The sequence below is a fragment of the Microtus oregoni genome, unplaced genomic scaffold, assembly GCF_018167655.1.
Source record: "Microtus oregoni isolate MIOR12 unplaced genomic scaffold, Mior012 000025F_ref0000491, whole genome shotgun sequence".
NCBI lineage: Eukaryota > Metazoa > Chordata > Mammalia > Rodentia > Cricetidae > Microtus > Microtus oregoni.
Genome location: NW_024543084.1, coordinates 8,301,587 through 8,320,377, shown reverse-complemented (window position 1 = coordinate 8,320,377; position 18,791 = coordinate 8,301,587). Strand labels below are relative to the sequence as shown.

The window sequence follows — 18,791 nt, the reverse complement described above, 5'->3', positions numbered from 1 at the left end:
TTTGTTTTTATTTTTTTTGTTGTTGTTGTTGTTTTTTGTTTTTTTCCAGAGACAGCTCAGGGTCACGTTCTTCCCCAGGGGTTCCTAATACTTTCCAGCTTTTTGAATAATACTGTTTATCAAAGGATGACTTCATGAGGTACCAGTCTCATATGTCTTCCCACTGTCTGGGATATATTGTTGCAAATTATTATCCATTCATGCCAAGAGCAAGAGATGAGATTTTTGTTATCCTGAGCAAGGACACTCTTATGGACTCCTTCGGGTGAGCAGCCTGCAGGCTCCTAGAGCAGACACTATCATTCCATGAGCTCCTACCATCTACCTTGCTACCTAATCTCTGCTTAGTGAGGCTAGATCAGGTAGCCCCCTTAGGCTGTTTGCTAGACCCCACACTGCAACCTTTATTGACTCACAGGTATGCTTGTGTCCTCTTTCTCTGGGGACAGCCTTCCACTCCTTACAGAGGCTTATCAAGGTGTCTTACTCTGCCCTGGAAGGAAAATGGTTCACTCATTCGTACCTAACAGATAAGTCCCTCTGTTGATCTTCATCATTCTGAATAGTCTCTCATTCTCTCTATCCTAGTTCATCTGATACCCTTAATCCCTGTCATTGACCAGGCCCCAGACTTTTCCTAACCCCTCTACTCATAATCCTTGTCTAGAAGTTGAGTAAGCTTCATAGCACATGTTGGTTTAAGGCCCTTTCTTGCTGCCAGAGGATAGCTAGTATCACCCTATGACAGTTGCCATCACTTGAGCTGCACAGGTCACCCTGGACCTCATATGCCATCTTGAGTATAAATGATAACCAGTGCATGACGACTTCTGGCAGCTCCCCGACCTTCTACAGTATAGCAGCGTGTCTGTGCCTGAGTGGGGCACATGTCATGTTAGCGGTGGTGTTAGTGTGCAGCACTTTCATGACATAAGAAGACAGTTGTTGGAATTTTTGTTGTTGTTTTGTTTGTTCTTTTGGTGGGCAGTGCCTCAAGGCTTTAAACATGCTCACAACATTGTACCTCTTGCCCTGTTTTGACAATAAGAGACTGATGCTGATTCTGTCCTCTGCTTCTTAACAGACCCAAGAAGCTTCGCTTCCACCCCAAGCAGCTGTACTTCTCTGCCAGGCAGGGTGAGCTGCAGAAGGTGCTTCTCATGCTCGGTGAGTTGCTATTACCTGAGACCCCAAAAGGAACACAGGGGAGCCTTGTTGGTTACCCCTTTTCTCATGAGCCCCATCTCCCTGTCTAATGCTTACAAATGTTTGATTCCTCTGATGCGTGAAAGAAAGTGCTCCCTGGTATTTAACCTGTTACATGGCCTGGAAATTTTCTCTATGCATTTCTAGTTTCTAAAAAGTAAAAAAAAAACAAAAACAAAAAAAAAAAAACAAAACTAGTTTAAAAAGTAACCAGTTGAGTGATTATTAGATTAAGCAGAAATGTACATTGCAGGAAAAGCAGCTGCAGCATGACTGGGTCCTGTTGTGACATGTTACAGTGAGGAAGCCAATGCTTCTGTGCTGACAGGAACATTACAGCTGCACAAAGTGATCCAGTGGAAGTAAGGACATTGTATGTTTGCAGCTGTTGAGCTTGGGTTAACTCTTTAGTGCCTGAGAATGTGCTTGTTAGAGCTGACCCAGTCTCAGCTTGAATCCTCAGCTCATGGTTCTGGGCTTGACCTCTCTGAAGTTCATCTTTGGTTGAAAAGCATGGATAAACTTGCACTTTGAATGACAGCAAATCATGAAAGAAGCCAGAATTTGTGAAGAAAAAAGGAAAAGATGGGAGAATTCATTTAATTAAAAAAAAGTTTTATTCTTCATGGATTTCATATAGTCTTAATTTGCTTCATTAATTTTTGCATGTTATCTTGATTCAAAGTCTAGAAAAATGCTCAAAATTTGGGAGCCTAAGGCAGAAGGATTTCAAGTTCAAGGCCAGCCTGGGCTGCATAGTGAGACCTGGTGTCTCCAAAAAGTAAAAATGAAACAACTATTTGAGTCTTTGGGTCACGCTTCTATCTGCTCCCGGGACATGTCTGTTTAGGGGCTGTTCTTCCTTTAGGACATGTCTGTTTAGGAGCTGTTCTTCCTTTAGGACATGTCTGTTTCTATCTGCTCCCGGGACATGTCTGTTTAGGGGCTGTTCTTTCTTTAGGACATGTCTGTTTAGGAGCTGTTCTTCCTTTAGGACATGTCTTTTTCTATCTGTTCCCGGGACATGTCTGTTTAGGAGCTGTTCTTCCTTTAGGACATGTCTGTTTAGGGGCTGTTCTTCCTTTAGGACATGTCTGTTTAGGAGCTGTTCTTCCTTTAGGACATGTCTGTTTAGGGGCTGTTCTTCCTTTAGCATGTTTTTCATAAGCTTGTAAGAGGCTAAGATAGGAGTGTCTGAAAGCACCAGAACTCAAGGGTTAGAATGAGCATGGTAAAACACTCTTACTAGTACAACTGGGGCCTAACTTCTGCCCGCAGACAGGGTATAGTGACTCCATCATGGCTTCAGAGCTCATTCTTTACATTGATGTTATCCATGTCAGCCCTGACGACCATCATAAGTATATGAAAATGTATTGTGGTTGCATCTGATATAATTAGTAAAATTGTGTTTGTTTACAGTTGATGGAATTGATCCCAATTTCAAAATGGAGCATCAGAGTAAGCGTTCCCCATTGCATGCTGCTGCAGAGGCTGGCCACGTGGACATCTGCCACATGCTGGTTCAGGTTTGGAAGGATAGCTTTAAATAGTTTCTTCATCCTCTCCATGATTATCTAAGTGCCGCTAGGCTAAAATGGCAGTGGTACCTCGAGACTACTCTAGGTACTCTACATTGCCTCTGTAGAGTACCGCACTGCTGTGTAGCTGTGTCTCAGCGTATTTCCTAGTTTTAGTTTAGCCTTGGCTTTAATATTTACTAAGGTCTGCTATAGATGATGGGGGCTTAGTGAGACCCAGATCTTTCCCTCTTCTAATCCCTGTGACCGATTACATATCCCTCATTGTTTAAACCATGTCTAGAATTTTCTTTAATTTTGTGAGATGACTGAATGGTTAAAGGTGCTTGCTGCCAAACCTGACAACCCGAGTTTGACCTCTGGAACTCGCATAGTAGAAGAGAACACAAATTATTCTCTGACCTTCACATATGTTGTGATGTATACATGTCTCCCCAATTGAAAATAAATGTAAAAAAATCTAAATAACATTGAAAGTTATTTTTTCCATCCAGAACACCTGTAACCATTAACCATCCTCTGTTTCTCTCCACACCTTTTTTGAGCAGCTGGTAACCACTGTCTTCCACATTCGAGTGAGAATGTGCAGTGTTCTGCTGTGCTTCTGTAAATGCAGGATCGCAGTCTTATTAATGGCAGTTGTTACATGGTGTCCACACACTACACTTTGTCTTTTGCCCATTTGTTTGGTTCATTGTCAGTCATAGTTCCTTTGAACAGGGCTGTCATAGACTTAGGTGTCCAGAGGTCTCTCAGACCTAAGCTCCTTTCTTTTGAATATACATCTAAGAGTACACTTTCTGGGTCACTTGGTTGCTCTAGCTCCAGAAGTTGAAAAACTTCCATACTGCCTTTTGTAGTGCGTATTTGGCTGACTATTAAAGATCTAAGCATTTTTCTTTTTCTACATCTGCATGGCTACTTGTTACTTATCTTTTTAAATTTGTAATTCCTTCATGATTAGTGGTGTTGTAGTTTTTCATATACTTGTGGTTCTTGTTACAGCTTCTTTTGAGAAATGTTTGATATGTTACTCTCTTTGAAAAATGAGTTATTTGCTATTGAGTTGTGTGAATTCTGGAAATCAATCCCTTGTTAAATGAATATTTTACAGATACTTCCCTCTGTTATAGGTCACCTATTAACTCTGTTTCCTATATTGTTTATACAGAAGTTTGATAGAGGTTGCCTGTATAGAATCAACCTTGTATCCTTAGGATGAAATCACTTGATCCTAGTGATTTATTTCTGCTGTGTTATTTAACTTGCTCATATTTTGTTCATAATTTTCATATCTATCCACCAGGATAGCTGTTTTCTGTAGCCTTTGGCTGTGGCTGCTGCTGGTGTTAGCGTTAGTACTGTAGAACAATATTATATTGTATTAGGAGGGTATCAGCCCCCCCCCCAATAGTTTTAGAAATACTGGCATTAATCTTTGGAAATTTGGTGAAATTTCATTGTGAAGCTTTCCACTCTGGACTTTTTTTTGTTGGAAGATATTTTCTTTGACTTTACTGCAGTCCCTTGTTATTTATTGGACGTTTCAAGCATTTTATTTATTCATCATTCAGTTTTGATTGGTTTCAAGTGTCAAGAAAGTCGCCCATTTCTTGCTGTCATCTGATTGTTTATCATAGTCCATAATGATCCTTTGTGCTCTGTGATGTCAGCTGATAAACATCTATTCTGCTTTTGTTTGAGTTGTGTTCATTTTTTTTCTTGATTAGGTTAACTACAGGTTTGTTTTACCTTTTCTAAAAATCAACTTTGTTTTTTAATCTTTGTTTTTTCATTTATCATATTCATTTCATTTGTTTTTCTTCTGATCTTTGTTTATTAATTTTGGATTTTGTTCTAGTTCCTTAGCATTCCATCATTAGTTTATTTATTTGAGATTTCTATTTTTTGCTATGGTTTATTGCCATAAATATCTTTCTTAGTATTGCTTTTGCTTTATCCCATGTTGTATTTTCATTTATTCTAGGAAGTGTGTATGTGTGTGTGGGTGGGTGTGTATGGCAGAGGTTGGCATCGCATGTCTTCCTTATCCAATCTCCACTTTATATATAGAGATAGGGTCTTTTATTTAAAACAAGAGCTTGAGGATTAGCCTAGCTAGCCAGCTTGCATCTGGGATCCCTCAATTCTGTGTCCTGTGTGCTAGGATTAAAGTTAGGTCAATCTGCCCTCCCAACTCTACATTCACAAGGGTGCTGGGGATATAAGTTCTTGTTGTCATGCGTGCACGGCAAGAGGTTTGCCTCCCAAGCCATCTCCTTAGCTCCCAGTTCTAGAAAATATTTTAGACTTTGTTCTTATTTCTTCATTGGCTCATTACTTATGAGTGTACTGTTGAATTTCTTTGTATATATACTATTCCTGAAGTGCTTTTTTTGTTGATTTCCATTTTTATTTAATTGTGACCATAGACGAGATATGCATGCTATGGTTTCAGGTTTTTGTGTTTGATTTTCTTTTGGTGAGGGGGAGGCTAAAATTGTTTGAGGGCTGGGGAGATGGCTCAGCAGTTAAGACCACATACTCATTACTCTTTCAGGAGTCCCAGAAACCATGTTGCAAGGGGGTGGGAGTGGGTGAGTGGTGCACAGCCTCCTGTAACTCTAGCTCTTGTGTACAGATATACAGTACCAATAATTAGAAATGAAACAGATCTTAAAATATTTATTTACACTTACTTACGGTCTGACCTACACAATGTTCTGTATCTGATGCGAAGAATTTTCATTCTACAATTCTAACATGAATTGTTGTGCAAATGTCAAACTTGTCAAACTTGTTCCTTTGATCTTTAATACAGTTCCATTCCACTGTTTCTTTCTTGACTTTGGTCTGAGTGAGCTCATCAGATGAAAATGATATGAATCCCACAGTTACATTGTATTGGAGTGTTCTCTGTCCCTTTAAATATGATGTTCATATTATGTAATTGAATTCTCTTTTATGTTTTTTTTTTTTAATTTTTTTTTTTTTTTTTTTTAAATTTTTGAGACAGGGTTTCTCCGTAGCTTTTGGTTCCTGTCCTGGAACTAGCTCTTGTAGACCAGGCTGGCCTCGAACTCACAGAGATCCTCCTGCCTTTGCCTCTCGAGTGCTGGGATTAAAGGCGTGCGCCACCACCAACCGGCAAAGGGGAGAGTCTTTGGGTTTTTTTTAATTTTGTGAGAATTCATTTTATGTGTATAAATGTTTGCCTACATGTAACTCTGTACAACAAGCATGCACTGCCTAAGAAGGCTGGAAGAGTGTGTTCGTTTCCCTAAAACTAGAGTTTACAGACAGTTGTGAGCTGCCATGTTGGTGCTAGTGTCCTCTGAAAGGGCAGTCAGTGTTCTTAACCTCTGAGCTATCTCTCCAGCTTCTTGTATATTTTATATTGAGTAATATGTATTTATAGTTGTTATTTTCTTTTATTAAATTGACTACTATGTCATAGAGTGACCTTTAAATTTTTCTTTTTAGTTGTGAATGAGTATTTTGCTTAGATTTATGTCTGTGTACCATATGCATGCCTGGTGACTGGAAGCCCGAAGAGGGCCTTGGATCCTCTAGAACTGGAGTTAAAGACAGTTGTGAGCCACTGTGTACTTTCTGTGAATTAAACCCAGGTCCTTGAGAAGAGCAACAAGTGTTCCTAATCATTGAACCATCTTTCTAGCCCCTGGTTGGTTTTTCTTTTACTTAAAACCTGTCTTATCTAAGTATGTCGGCTTGCTCTTTTCTCAGTATATCTTTTTCTGTCCATTCACTTGAACTATGTGTGTGTTACTGAAGTAAGTTTCTTACTATCAGCAAATCATCTGATTTTTTTTTTAAATCCATTTAGTCTGTATTTTTTTATTTGGAGAACTTACTCTCTTTCCATTTAAGCCATCATTGTTAAGCACACAATCCTGTCAATTAGTTTGTCCGTTGTTCCTCTGTTATTTTGCATTTCCTTTCCATCTCTTGTGTGTCTTTGTGTGTTTGGGGAATCTGCATGGAAAGGATTTGATCCTGTTACATCTGAGTGAGTCCATTTGCATGCTTTCATGATTGTTATATATTTTTTTAAATCTCTAATAATAGACATCTTGTACTTTTTTTACATGACTAGGCTGGTGACAGTCCTCATGTTGACTGTCTTGACGGTCTGTTCCTTCTTCATTTCTTGACGATAGCTTTCGGGGGTCTGTATTTTCAGCAGCAGATGTTCGGTCTTTGTTTTCTCTACACTGCAGATACCACTTGACTCTCCCCAGGGTTTCTGTTTCCAAGTCTGCTGTGGTATAACTGGAATTTCTTTGTGTGTAACTTAAGGATTTTCTCTGGCTGTTTTTAAGATTCTCACTTTGTCTTTTGCTTTTGATTAATATAAGCCTTAAAGACTATCTATTTTGGTTGAAATATATTTTAGGGTCCTTTGTAACTTCCTGGTTCTGGTTCATTTTCTCCAAATTTGTAAACTTTTTGTTAGTTAGTATTGCTTATAGGTTGAAGTTACAGTTAACCAAGGAGTGGAATCTTGTAGTGGCAGGAACTTGAGATACCTGATCCCATTGCATGTATAGCCAAGAATGAATTGTGAATGCTATGCTGAGCTTACCTTCTCCTTTTTATATGCTTGGGAGCCTAGCCCAGGAAACTAGCATCAACTAGAACAGAGACCTATTCAGAGTAATTTTGATGTTCACCTGCTTGCTACTATAAGGCCTTTCTTTACCTGTGTGTATGCGGTTTTGTGTTTTGATGATTGTCTCTGTCTCCTGCAGCATTATGTGTGTTGTTTGGATTTAAAGTGACAGCAGGCTGCTTATTCCTCAGGTGTTTGGGGCTGTAGTCTGGGCAACATAAATGGAGGTCATTCTAGCTTCGCAGAAAGTACTCCTCTGATGTGGAGTTTTCCCAACCTTTGGATAGTGCTGTGAATACCCATGGTCTGGCCCCTAGATTGAAAGAGCATTGATCACAGAAGCACCATTATTCCTGGCTGCCCTATCTAGTAGGCTTAGCCTGTGGGTATCTGTTCACTGGCAGAGTTCTGTTTTCCAGCACTTTGTTCTTTTAAGTAGCGTTATTGTGCTAGGGTTCTGAAGGGTAACTGATGGGTTGGCGGAGAGATATGACTTGGCTGAAAGACAGTCAGCACCCTTCTCCCCCTGTACGCCATTCCTTCTCTGTCACTGTCCCTCTTAGGGTTGCACCTTTGCACTTAGAGAAGTCTTGGAAGCAGGTCTTCATCACATCACATCCAGGATTGTAGCAGCATCCCTCATGATGGAGGTGTGGTAGCTTGTCAGTGAAGAATGTATTCTTTTAGTTCTGTCTTTTCTGTTTGAAATCTGCGTAACCACCTGGTAGGCCTTGCTTTTCCTCTTCCCGCCCATCACACTGCCTTGATCTCAGAGAATTTTTTCTTCCTCTGGGCTATGATCAGTGGGTTTTTTTTTTGGGGGGGGGAGTTGGGCTCTGGCTATCTGTTGAGGGCGTCTGCATATATGTTCATCTAATGCTGGCATGATCTGGTGTCACCAGCACTTGAATTCTCCAGAAAGCCTTGGTCCCCACCCCAGAGGTTGTGGTGCAGGGCTGCCTACAGGTTTGGTTCTGTCTGTTGTGCTGTCCAGCTTGAGGCCTAGCTCTTTGCTTGACTTGAGTAAGAATGGGCTTTTGTAAGTAAGAATAGTGATAGATAGGTATTCTTGAACCTGTCTGTTATTTTTCACTGTGATGGGCCTGCGTGTGTGTGTGTGTGTGTGTGTGTGTGAGAGAGAGAGAGAGAGAGAGAGAGAGAGAGAGAGAGAGAGAGGCAGGCAGAGCTGCATGTGCTCTGTACAAATAGAAGCTTTATCCTGCCTGCATAGTGCAGCTTGTTCCTTTCCTCAGCACTTCTGCCGCTGCATGACCTTCATTCTCTGTATTTTTAAAAGTTATTTACGGCCTGGCAGTGGTGGCGCACACCCTTAATCCCAGCACTCGGGAGGCGGAAGCAGTTGGATCTCTGTGAGTTCGAGGCCAGCCTGGTCAATAAGAGCTAGTTCCAGGGCAGACACCAAAGCAACAGAGAAGCCGGGCGGTGGTGGCGCACGCCTTTAATCCCAGCACTCGGGAGGCAGAGGCAGGCGGATCTCTGGGAGTTCGAGACCAGCCTGGTCTACAAGAGCTAGTTCCGGGACGGGCACCAAAGCTACAGAGAAACCCTGTCTCGAAAAACAAAAAAAAAAACAAAAAACAAAACAGAAAACAAAGCAACAGAGAAATCCTGTCTTGATAAAACCAAAAATAAAAATAAAATAAAAAAAAGTTATTTGTGCTGGGCAGTGGTGGCGCGTACCTTTAATCTCAGCACTCAAGAGGAAGAGGCAGGTGGATCTCTGTGAGTTCGAGGCCAGCCTGGTCTACAGAGGGAGTTCCAGGACAGGCTCCAAGGCCTTAAAAAAAAAAAAGTTATGTACTTATTAAAATTGATTGCTGCAGAGTTATGGCTTTCCTTTGTCTTCAGGTATTTTTGTTTGTTGGTTTGTTTTTCTGTTTATTTTAAGCAGCTAGACCCTGACCTTTAAGGTTAGTGTTTGAAACCAACTGTATTTTCTCTACGTGTGTTTGTCTCACTGCTTCTCTGGCCCCCGCTCTTGTAAGACAACCCCCCCCCTTGGAGTGCATCTTTGGACTTCAGCTTTTTTACTGCTCTCATCAAGAACTCTAGCTTTACTTATTGCTGTCAATATTTACTTTATAAGTTACAGAAGCCTATGGAGAAGGCTCAACTGTCAGTAACCAGTTCCTCTTGACCACAGCTGATAACAAACTGGGGCCTTACCTGTGTGTACTTGTCACTTCATTTGTCTCTCTCTCTCTTTTTTTTTTTTTTTTTTTTTTTTGTTTTGTTTTTCGAGACAGGGTTTCTCTGTGGCTTTGGAGCCTGTCCTAGAACTAGCTCTTTTAGACCAGGCTGGTCTCCAACTCACAGAGATCCGCCTGCCTCTGCCTCCCAAGTGCTGGGATTAAAGGTGTGCGCCACCACCTCCCGGCTTCATTTGTCTCTTTAGTGAAAAAGTTATAAATTATTCCAAAATTCTTATCACTTGAAGCTAGTTTTTGTTTTGTTTACTCTGGAAACTATTTTAACACTTGGAGAAATGTGCTGATTGGATGGGGTATCCTCTGCCCTCCCACACTTTTCTCTCCCCTGAGGTTCTTCCACTCCCTTTCTTAGACATCTCTATATTCTGCTGTCCCTGTGTGTCAGATGAATTTAGAAATGAAGTTTAGGAAGAATATTCTGCTTGAGGTAGAGCTTGATAGAATAATTATGTCTGTCTGTGTGTGGGGTGTCAAGTATGTTGGGTGTGTGGGTGGTAGAGATCAAATCCAGGGCCTTGTTCATGCATGGCAGGTACTCTACCACTGAGTAGCCCCACCTTTAGTTACTGTGTCTAGAGTGCAGTTTTGAAAATCAGATACAGTTGGTCAGTAAAACAGTTTCAATGTTGTTAAATCTTTTTCTAACAAATACAAAAGCCTCACAGCTCTTTTACTTATTGGGATGAAGGATTCAGAAATTACCCTCAACACATTAAACAATCTTTGTTTTACTAGGCGGGTGCCAATATTGACACTTGCTCAGAAGATCAGCGGACCCCATTGATGGAGGCTGCAGAAAACAACCACTTGGATGCAGTGAAGTACCTCATCAAGGCCGGAGCACAGGTGGATCCGAAGGTACCCACCCAGTCAGGTTCATATTCTTATTTCATGTGTAGATGTTTCTTAGATGAACAAGAGACAGTTTCTCCTTGAAACTTCTGCAGGAACTTGTTGGTGTTGGACATTTATGCTGTGGTCTAACATAGCATCTTTACTTACTTGGTGTCACTGTGATAAAATGCCAGATAGAATGACTTAGGGGAGTAAAGATTTATTTTGGCTCATGATTTCTGAGGGATTTAGGTCTCTCATAGTGCAGAAGGCATGGCTGAGTAGCAGCAGGAACTTGCAGCAGCAACTTTTTAATGTGTTGACAGATCAGAGGCAGAGGATGTAAGCCAGGCCCAGTAGCAGGTATAACCTGCAGAGGTCTGTCCATGGTGACCTGCTTCTGCATTCAGGTCCCACCTTCTGAAAATGCCACAGATTTTAAGTTGGGAATCAAACTTCTAAACAGCCTTTGGGAATGTTTCTGATGCAAACTATAAATACACGGTGACCTGGCCTATTAGTAAAGATTGCCTTGTAAGCACTAGATTTACCTCTGTGCCAATAAGGAGTTGGCCCTGAAATTTTTTTGCTTCCTTCATTCATTGTGCTTTCCTGCTTCTGTTTAGAGCCGTTAGACAAGAAGAGAAGTAGAAGATACTCAAATTGAAAAGACTCAGTTTGTACTTGATGTCATCTTAGGGGTAGAAGTTATAAAGGGTCAAGAAAAGTGTCGTTAGAGTAATGAACTAATTTACTATGATAGGGTACAAAACTGACACAAATAGCAATTTCCTTCCTTCTTCCCTCCCTCCCTCTCTTCCCTCCCTCCCTCCCTCCCTTCCTCCCTCCCTCCCTCCCTTGAGAGAGGGTCTTATATTGTGAACTTAGTGCTTGTGATCTTCCTGCTTCAGATTCCTGAATACTGGGGTTATGTCATATATTTTTATATTATTGCAGTTAAGTTTTCCTAAAAGGAAGTTGAGTTAATTTCATTTATAGTAATATTAAGAAGGAGTATGTTTAACCAAAGAGGAAAAAAAAACCTTATGCACAGATAACTCAAGCAATTGTTAAAGGAGACAGAGAGTTTAGTATATAGCTTGGTTGGTAGTGTGCTTGCCTTAGCGCCACATAAACTATGTGTGGTGGTTACACCTTAATTCTAGCACTTGGGAGGCAAAAGGCTAGAAAATCAGAAGTTTGTGGTCATCTTTGGTTACATAGTGAATTTGAAGCCAGCCTGGGCTACATGAGACCCTATCTTTTTTTTTTTTTTTTTTAAATGGGAGGTCATTTTCTGTCTGTGTATATTCATGTAACCCTTTTCAAAATTCCAATGATATGCAGAAATATCCAGCCTAAAGTTCAAACATATTTTTCAGGAGATCTAGAATAATTGAACAAGTTTGAAAGAGAACAGTCTCTGTGGAATTAGACTTCCTTATTTCAGATGTTAGTACAAAGCTACAATAAGGAAAGTGGTGTAGTACAGTTATAAACATGGAGCCGCAGACCAGGAGAATTAGATGACAAAAAAATCTCAGAAATAAACCATTTCTTGTGTTTAAGGCAACTTTTCAGCAAATGATGCTGGGAAATCTTAGTATTTGTGTATAGAAAAATGTGGTCATTGGGGCTGGAGAGATGGCTCAGAGGTTAAGAGCACTGGCTGCTCTTCCAGAGGTCCTGAGTTCAATTCCCAGCAACCACATGGTGGCTCACAACCATCCGTAAGGAGATCTGGTGCCCTCTGATACATGCTGGCAGAACACTGCATGCATAATAAATTAATAAATAATTCAAAAAAATGTGGTCATACCATATATATATGTAAAGTGATTAAAAAATTGAACGTAATAGCTATGATTATATACTTTGCAGGATAGTAAAAGCCATAATCACAACACTCATAATGCAGAGGTAGGAGGATTGTCCACACATAGCACCTCAGACCACACCTTAAGGGCTGGTGTCCCAAAAGCTATTGGCTGAATGAATTTTCACACAGTAAGCCATGAGCGTTAGGTTGTGTTGGATCAGTGGGGACTGGACTCCACAACTCTATTTGTTGGTGTTTTGTTGAGTAGTCGCCATTTGTTGCAAAAAGAAGTTTTCTTGATGAGGGATGAGAAGTACTGTGGGTATAAGGGTAAATATTTCGGATATAGTTAATAATTTTGCTGATTTAATAGAACATTTTTAAAGATTTATTTTTAATTATGTGATGTATCTTTGTGTAGGTATACGCATATGAGTGCAGGTACCAGATAACAACCAAAGAGGGCATCAGATTTCCCAGGAGTTGGAGTTGCAGGGAGTCATCAGCCACCTGGTATAGATGCTGAGAACTAAACTCAGGTCCTCTACCAGAGCATATGTGATTTTAACCATCAAGCCATCTCTTTCCAGCACTAAAGATAAATTTTTACTCTTCAGAGAAAGTACTAAGAAATATAGCCTAGTTGGAAAAGTAAGGTGGAATCAGGAAAAATGGTTTATGTAGGTGCCATACAGGAAGTGCATAAAACCAGGTGAAACAAAGAGAGAACATAGAAAAGTAGAACATTTAAACCACCCGTGTCAGTTGTTTTGGCTACAGAAGGAAACTCTGTGATGGGAAGTGTGTGCATGTGCACATCCTCCCTCCCCCACGGCATCTTAGAATGAAGATGAACATGGTATGAGAGACAGGGTAAAACATAATTTCGCTGTGCAGATTATAAACCTGGAGGTCATATTTTTTTTTTGTTTTTTTTTTGTTTTTTTCGAGACAGGGTTTCTCTGTGGTTTTGGAGCCTGTCCTGGAACTAGCTCTTGTAGACCAGGCTGGTCTCGAACTCACAGAGATCCGCTTGCCTCTGCCTCCTGAGTGCAGGGATTAAAGGCATGCGCCACCACCGCCCGGCTTGGAAGTCATATTTAAACGATGAACAAGTAGAACTTTAGAAACTAAAAGGGAAGATTATCCTTATGATTTCATAGTAAACAAATGAAAATTGACAAGAACATAAGTAGCCCATTGAAGATGAAATAGCAGTTTTAAATATAAAAGAATAACTCAGCTTTTAAATTCTGACTGCGATAGCATTGTAATGTTGAAAATACCTGGCAAAGTACAGAGCTAAAGGCACATGTGTTAGTGGGTGAGTTGAACATCTCCTGAGTAGTAGCTTGTCATACTAGTAAAGTGGAGTCCTGGTTAATTCTTAGGTGTCTGACCCTGGCACAGGCAGTGAAGGAAACATTGTATTGTTTAGCACATCTTTAAATAGCAAAAGATAAGAAATAGCTGTATGTTCCTTGGCTGGGAAATAGAATCTAGGGCTAGTTTTACCTTAGCTAAACACAATCAATGAGGTACTGGAGAAATGGTTTCACATCTAAGAGCTTTGGCTACTCCTCCAGAAAACTGGGTTCTATTTCCAGCACCTACGTTGTTGATTTATAATAATCTGTAATTCTGGTCCCAGGGGATCTCATACACTTTTCTACCTCCATGGCATGTGGTACATAGGCTTACATGCAGCCAACACACACACACACACACACACACACACACACACACACACACACTAAAGACACACGCCCATACACATATAATAAGTTGAAAAAAATAAAGACAACAAATGCATGTTTCAATGTTACCCTCAAAGAAAAACTAAAAGTACGACACTGAACTAAAAAGGAGTTGTAGAGGACTTGTTGAATGGTACACACTATCATAAATTAGTCAAGATCTCTGTTGTTGGATTATAGAAGTATTGAGATACATCAGAAAACTAGACACTAAATTCAATAGCCATTGGCCTGGGGGTGGGGTGGTTATTGAATGAAAAAGGAAGAAAGCTGTGTGAATGTGTCTATGATGGGTGTGAGAAAAACTTCATTTGTACTTGGAGACTACTCTACAACTGACTGTTTTGACCAATATACCACTGCCTTTCCCTGCTAGAAGCCCTTGCTATTTGCTACTTCCATGTCTTAGTCCTATGAGTTTCCTTTGGCTAAAATATTTTTCAGTCTTCACCCTGTGATAACCACCCCCCTCATACTCTGCCCGCCTTTTGTCCTGACCACATACACACATCTTGGTGTCATGAAGTGCAAGTGTGTGTGTATGTGTATGCCTGTGTTTCCTACTGTGTAATAAGTAATTCAGCTACCAATTCTTTCTGCCATGTATGCCATCACTGTTCTTAAAACCTGCAGCAGCTGGGCGGTGGTGGCGCACGCCTTTAATCCCAGCACTCAGGAGGCAGAGGTAGGTAGATCTCTGTGAGTTCGAGGCCAGCCAGGGCTGCAAGAGCTAGTTCCAGGACAGGCACCAAAGCTACAGAGAAACCTTGTCTCAAAATACCAAAAAAAACAAAAACAACAACAACAACAACAAAAACCCTGCAGGAGTCTTCCAGTGTCGTTTGCCAATATTGGTACATGGAGTGCCACATACAGACTCTTCTTCAGAAGATGAACATTCTAATTAATATCAGATGTGTGTCTAATGATGTGATAAAATCTAGTGTTTCGGCTTTGAGATAGAAAGCAGAGAGAAAGTTAGTAGATCTAAGCCCAATACCAAGATGTGAGTAGGGAGACTTGTCTTTAAGAACAATAGCCAGTATATCCTTGTGACCAGTGAAAACAGGAGCAGAGGAGCAATGCCTGGCTTGGGATGTACTCTTGTTTTGGTTGTGTGTAGCTGTTGGAACTTCTTGGTCAGTGTCTTTAATTTGTTGTTGTTGTTGTTATTTAGTATGATGTGTATAGAACCCAGGAGGAAGCAGAAACAAAAGCTAATGAAATACACTCAGCACCGAAGGATACAGAAGCAGTAATGCGGCTGAATTGCACCTGTAGGGCGAGCTTACCTTTTGCTTATTTTTTTTGCCTTGTTTTGAACTCTCCAACTGTGGATGACTCTTACTGATCAATCCACTCTGTTTTCCATGTGCTCTGTGATCATAGTTAGCTCTCCAAAGTTCTTTAAGGAGCAGCTATGGCCTAAATAGGCCCCATATTCATGGTAAAACTGTTCCTCACAGGAGCTGGCAAACCATGCTGGTTATGACAAGAAGGCTGGGGGCCATCTAGTTCAGGGAGGGTAGAAATGGACAAGTTTTTTATCAGGATATACAGATTATGTAGGTATATGTGATCAGAACAGGGTTTCTTCCAACCTGAAGGTCTCTTTAGTTGGGACAAAGGACTTGGTTGAATCTTAGTATTCCCTTTGGACCATAGGCCTTTGAGACAAGACTGGCCTGTCTTCAGTTGGGTGGGTTCTTTGTTAGTTCCTCCCTTTGACCAGGAGCATAGGTTCCCTGTGGTTTGTACTAGGAACTAAGTCATACGTGGTTTCTCTGTATTGAATGGCATTTGTATTGCAGGATGCAGAGGGCTCTACATGTTTGCACTTGGCTGCCAAGAAAGGCCACTATGATGTGGTTCAGTATCTGCTGTCAAATGGACAGATGGATGTCAACTGCCAGGTAAAGCCATACATCCCATGCGTAGTTGTCCCACCTCTTTCATGGCATCTCCTTCTCTTAGTTCAGCTCCTTAAAGACCCACAAGTCCTGAAAGGCCTTGCCTTAGTTTCCAATGCTGTGATAAACACCATGGCCAAAAGTAACTTAGGGAGGAAAGACTTTATCACCTCTTATAGGTCACATTTCTTCATTGATGGAAGTCAGGGTCAGTACCTGGAGGCAAGAACTGAAACAGCGACCATAGAGGAACACTGCTTACTGGCTTGCTTCCCATAACTTTCTCAGTTTGCTTTCCTATACAAGATCACTTGCTCCAAGGGTGGTAGTGCCAACAGTAGACTGGGCCCTTTCACATCAGTTATGAAACAAGAAAATGCCCCCACAGTCTTGCCTGCAAAACCATTCTGATAGAGTCATTTTTCTGAACTGATGTTGTTCCCTTTTTCCAGATAACCCTAAAGATGACTTTAAAAAAAAATGGCTTGCACAGGCCTTACCCCCACATTCTCCACCTGCTCGGACCTTTCTGCTATACTTGGCTTCATGGCTCTATCTTTGGTATTCTGCCAGGCCTCCTCATGTCTGTTTAGTGTCCCCCAAACTTCCATGTCCAGGATAGCTTCTGCCCTCCCTTAGGGCACCCAGGCTTCCTTCCTAGATTAATTTGTTCCTTGGAACTGCCATTGTTTCACTGTGTGTGTTTACTGACCTGATCCCCCTGCTGTCACGGGTTCTCTGACCTTTGGCGCCTTATTGGTGCTAAGTACACAGTAGATATCTACAAATGCATGCCAGTTCAGCAGTGATCTACGAAGAGCTAAAGTCAAGACTGTCCACACACACCATGGTAGGCCCTTTGAGTTTTGGTTTGGGGCTGCATTTCCATCTCCCTTATCTCTGACCTTTTAGCCCAGGCACTTCTTCCCTTTTAGTTTTGGGCCTGGTTTCTTGTACTGTTTTGTCTGTGATCTCCTGCCACATAGACTAGAAAATAGCAGCTTTTTCATTACCTAAGTAATATGGCCTGATTTATTTTAACTGCCCCTAGCATTGTTTGTTTGTTTATTTATTATGTACACAGTGTTCAGCCTCCACGTATGCCTGCAGACCAGAAGAGGGCACCACATCTCGTTACAGAAGGTTGTGAGCCACCATGTGGTTGCTGGGAATTGAACTTAGGACCTCCAGAAGAGCAGTCAGTGCTCTTAACCTCTGAGCCATCTCTCCAGCCCCCTAGCATTGTATCTTTATTCATCCTGTTGGGTTACTGTGTGATATTCCATTCCTTGTCACTCTGGGCTGGCCTTTGATGCAGCTTGAATATCCTTATGTCCCCACTGTTTCAGATGATGCCAGTAGTCAACTACAGAGAGATCATCTTCATTTGTAGAGGCTGTGTGTGCCTACAGTGACATGCAAGTGTGGATGTACAGGAAAAACCTTTGGAGGTGTTGGGGAGGAGGCTGTCTCGCATCTCCAGATTGCTAAGTGGCAACAGAACATACAGAATACCTTTTCTGATTGAAACGAAACTATTTAACACGCATTGATCTCAACCATAGTGGTAGGAAGGCAACTCATGAAATTCCTAATGGACCTTATAGCCATGATTGGTCTCTTTGACCCTTCCCTTTAAAAAGAGGCAGTGGCAGTTCCCTCTGTGCCTAATATTCACCAGTCCATCTGCTGTTTGGTCTTGTGCTTAGTCATCAGAAGGGAGGGCCAAGGGCGTGTTTGAAACATTATCTTCATGCTTCCCACAAACCTTGTTCTGGGTTCTCCCTGGGTTGGTTCAGGCTCTCTGAATGTTCAGTCCAGACAACAGTGTTGGCTGGAACAGAGTGGTCAGCCAGCAGCCTACCTCCCCTATTGTCAAGGGACTGTGCCTTTGGTGGGAGCCAGGTCCCACCTTTGACTTATCAGAAAACAGTTCTCTGAGCAAACTCCCTGAGCAGGCTGCATGAAGTTTTTCTCCTGTTTGCTGTCTGATGGTGGTATCTCTTGTCTCTTACGCTCAGGATGATGGTGGTTGGACGCCTATGATCTGGGCCACTGAGTACAAGCATGTGGACCTGGTGAAGCTGCTGCTGTCCAAAGGCTCTGACATCAATATCCGGGACAATGTGAGTTTTTCATCGTGGTTTAGAAACCTTAAGGGCACAGCCTCTTAGAAGGCTGGAGGGGCTAGGTCACTGGGCAGCTTCCTCCGTCTGATGGGCCTTTGGTCTCAGAAATGTAGTTCTAGCACATGATGGCTGTTTTGGCCCTTTGTAGTCAAATTTCACTGACCCAACATGGAACTTGTATTGGGTCCCTGCAAATCTGGCCTCTGTGTAGGAGAGTTGAGGGGTGTGTGGCTTGTGTGAATCTCTGTCCTGTACTTTTCTGCTGGTTCATGTCCCTGACTCACTTGGAAGGGGAGCCTAGCCATGATTATGTTGACTTTATAGTGACTATTTTGAAAGAGAAAGAAATGCAAATGAACTGATTTAAGATACTCTTGAATGCCTAGTTTATGGAGTCAGCTCATTTGCCCAGAAACTATAGAGTCCAGAGTTAGAGAAATAGTTTTGTTATCCCTCTAGATATTATGTGACTTTTCCTGAGGATAGTTGAACAAAAGACCTAAGTAACAGACCAAAGAAACAGTTGTACGCATCTATATAAAGTTCATTTCTAGAGGGAGACGCAAGAGATTTCTACTCCTTTTTTGAAGGTCCCAAGGAAAAACTGATCCCACCAGAGTTCACTTTGGGAACCAGTAAATACATTAGTGTGGGACCTCCAATGTCAATCTAGTAAGACAGTCTGGCCAGTTCCTTAGCTGAGATTCCCTCTTCCTAGGTGACTCTAGGCT

At 41.5% G+C, this 18,791-nt stretch overlaps 1 protein-coding gene across 6 annotated transcripts in view; it reads left to right on the top strand.

Moving 5' to 3' along the window:
• The window catches only part of Ehmt1 (euchromatic histone lysine methyltransferase 1), a 151,688-nt gene that overhangs the window by 108,288 nt on the left and 24,609 nt on the right, over positions 1-18,791 (top strand). For all 6 annotated transcript variants that reach the window (XM_041674603.1, XM_041674601.1, XM_041674602.1 and 3 more), the window contains 5 exons: positions 1,085-1,167; positions 2,629-2,735; positions 10,347-10,469; positions 15,833-15,934; positions 17,953-18,057. In XM_041674603.1, the coding sequence (XP_041530537.1) occupies positions 1,085-1,167; positions 2,629-2,735; positions 10,347-10,469; positions 15,833-15,934; positions 17,953-18,057 (520 nt within the window). The remainder of the gene's footprint in view (positions 1-1,084; positions 1,168-2,628; positions 2,736-10,346; positions 10,470-15,832; positions 15,935-17,952; positions 18,058-18,791) is intronic.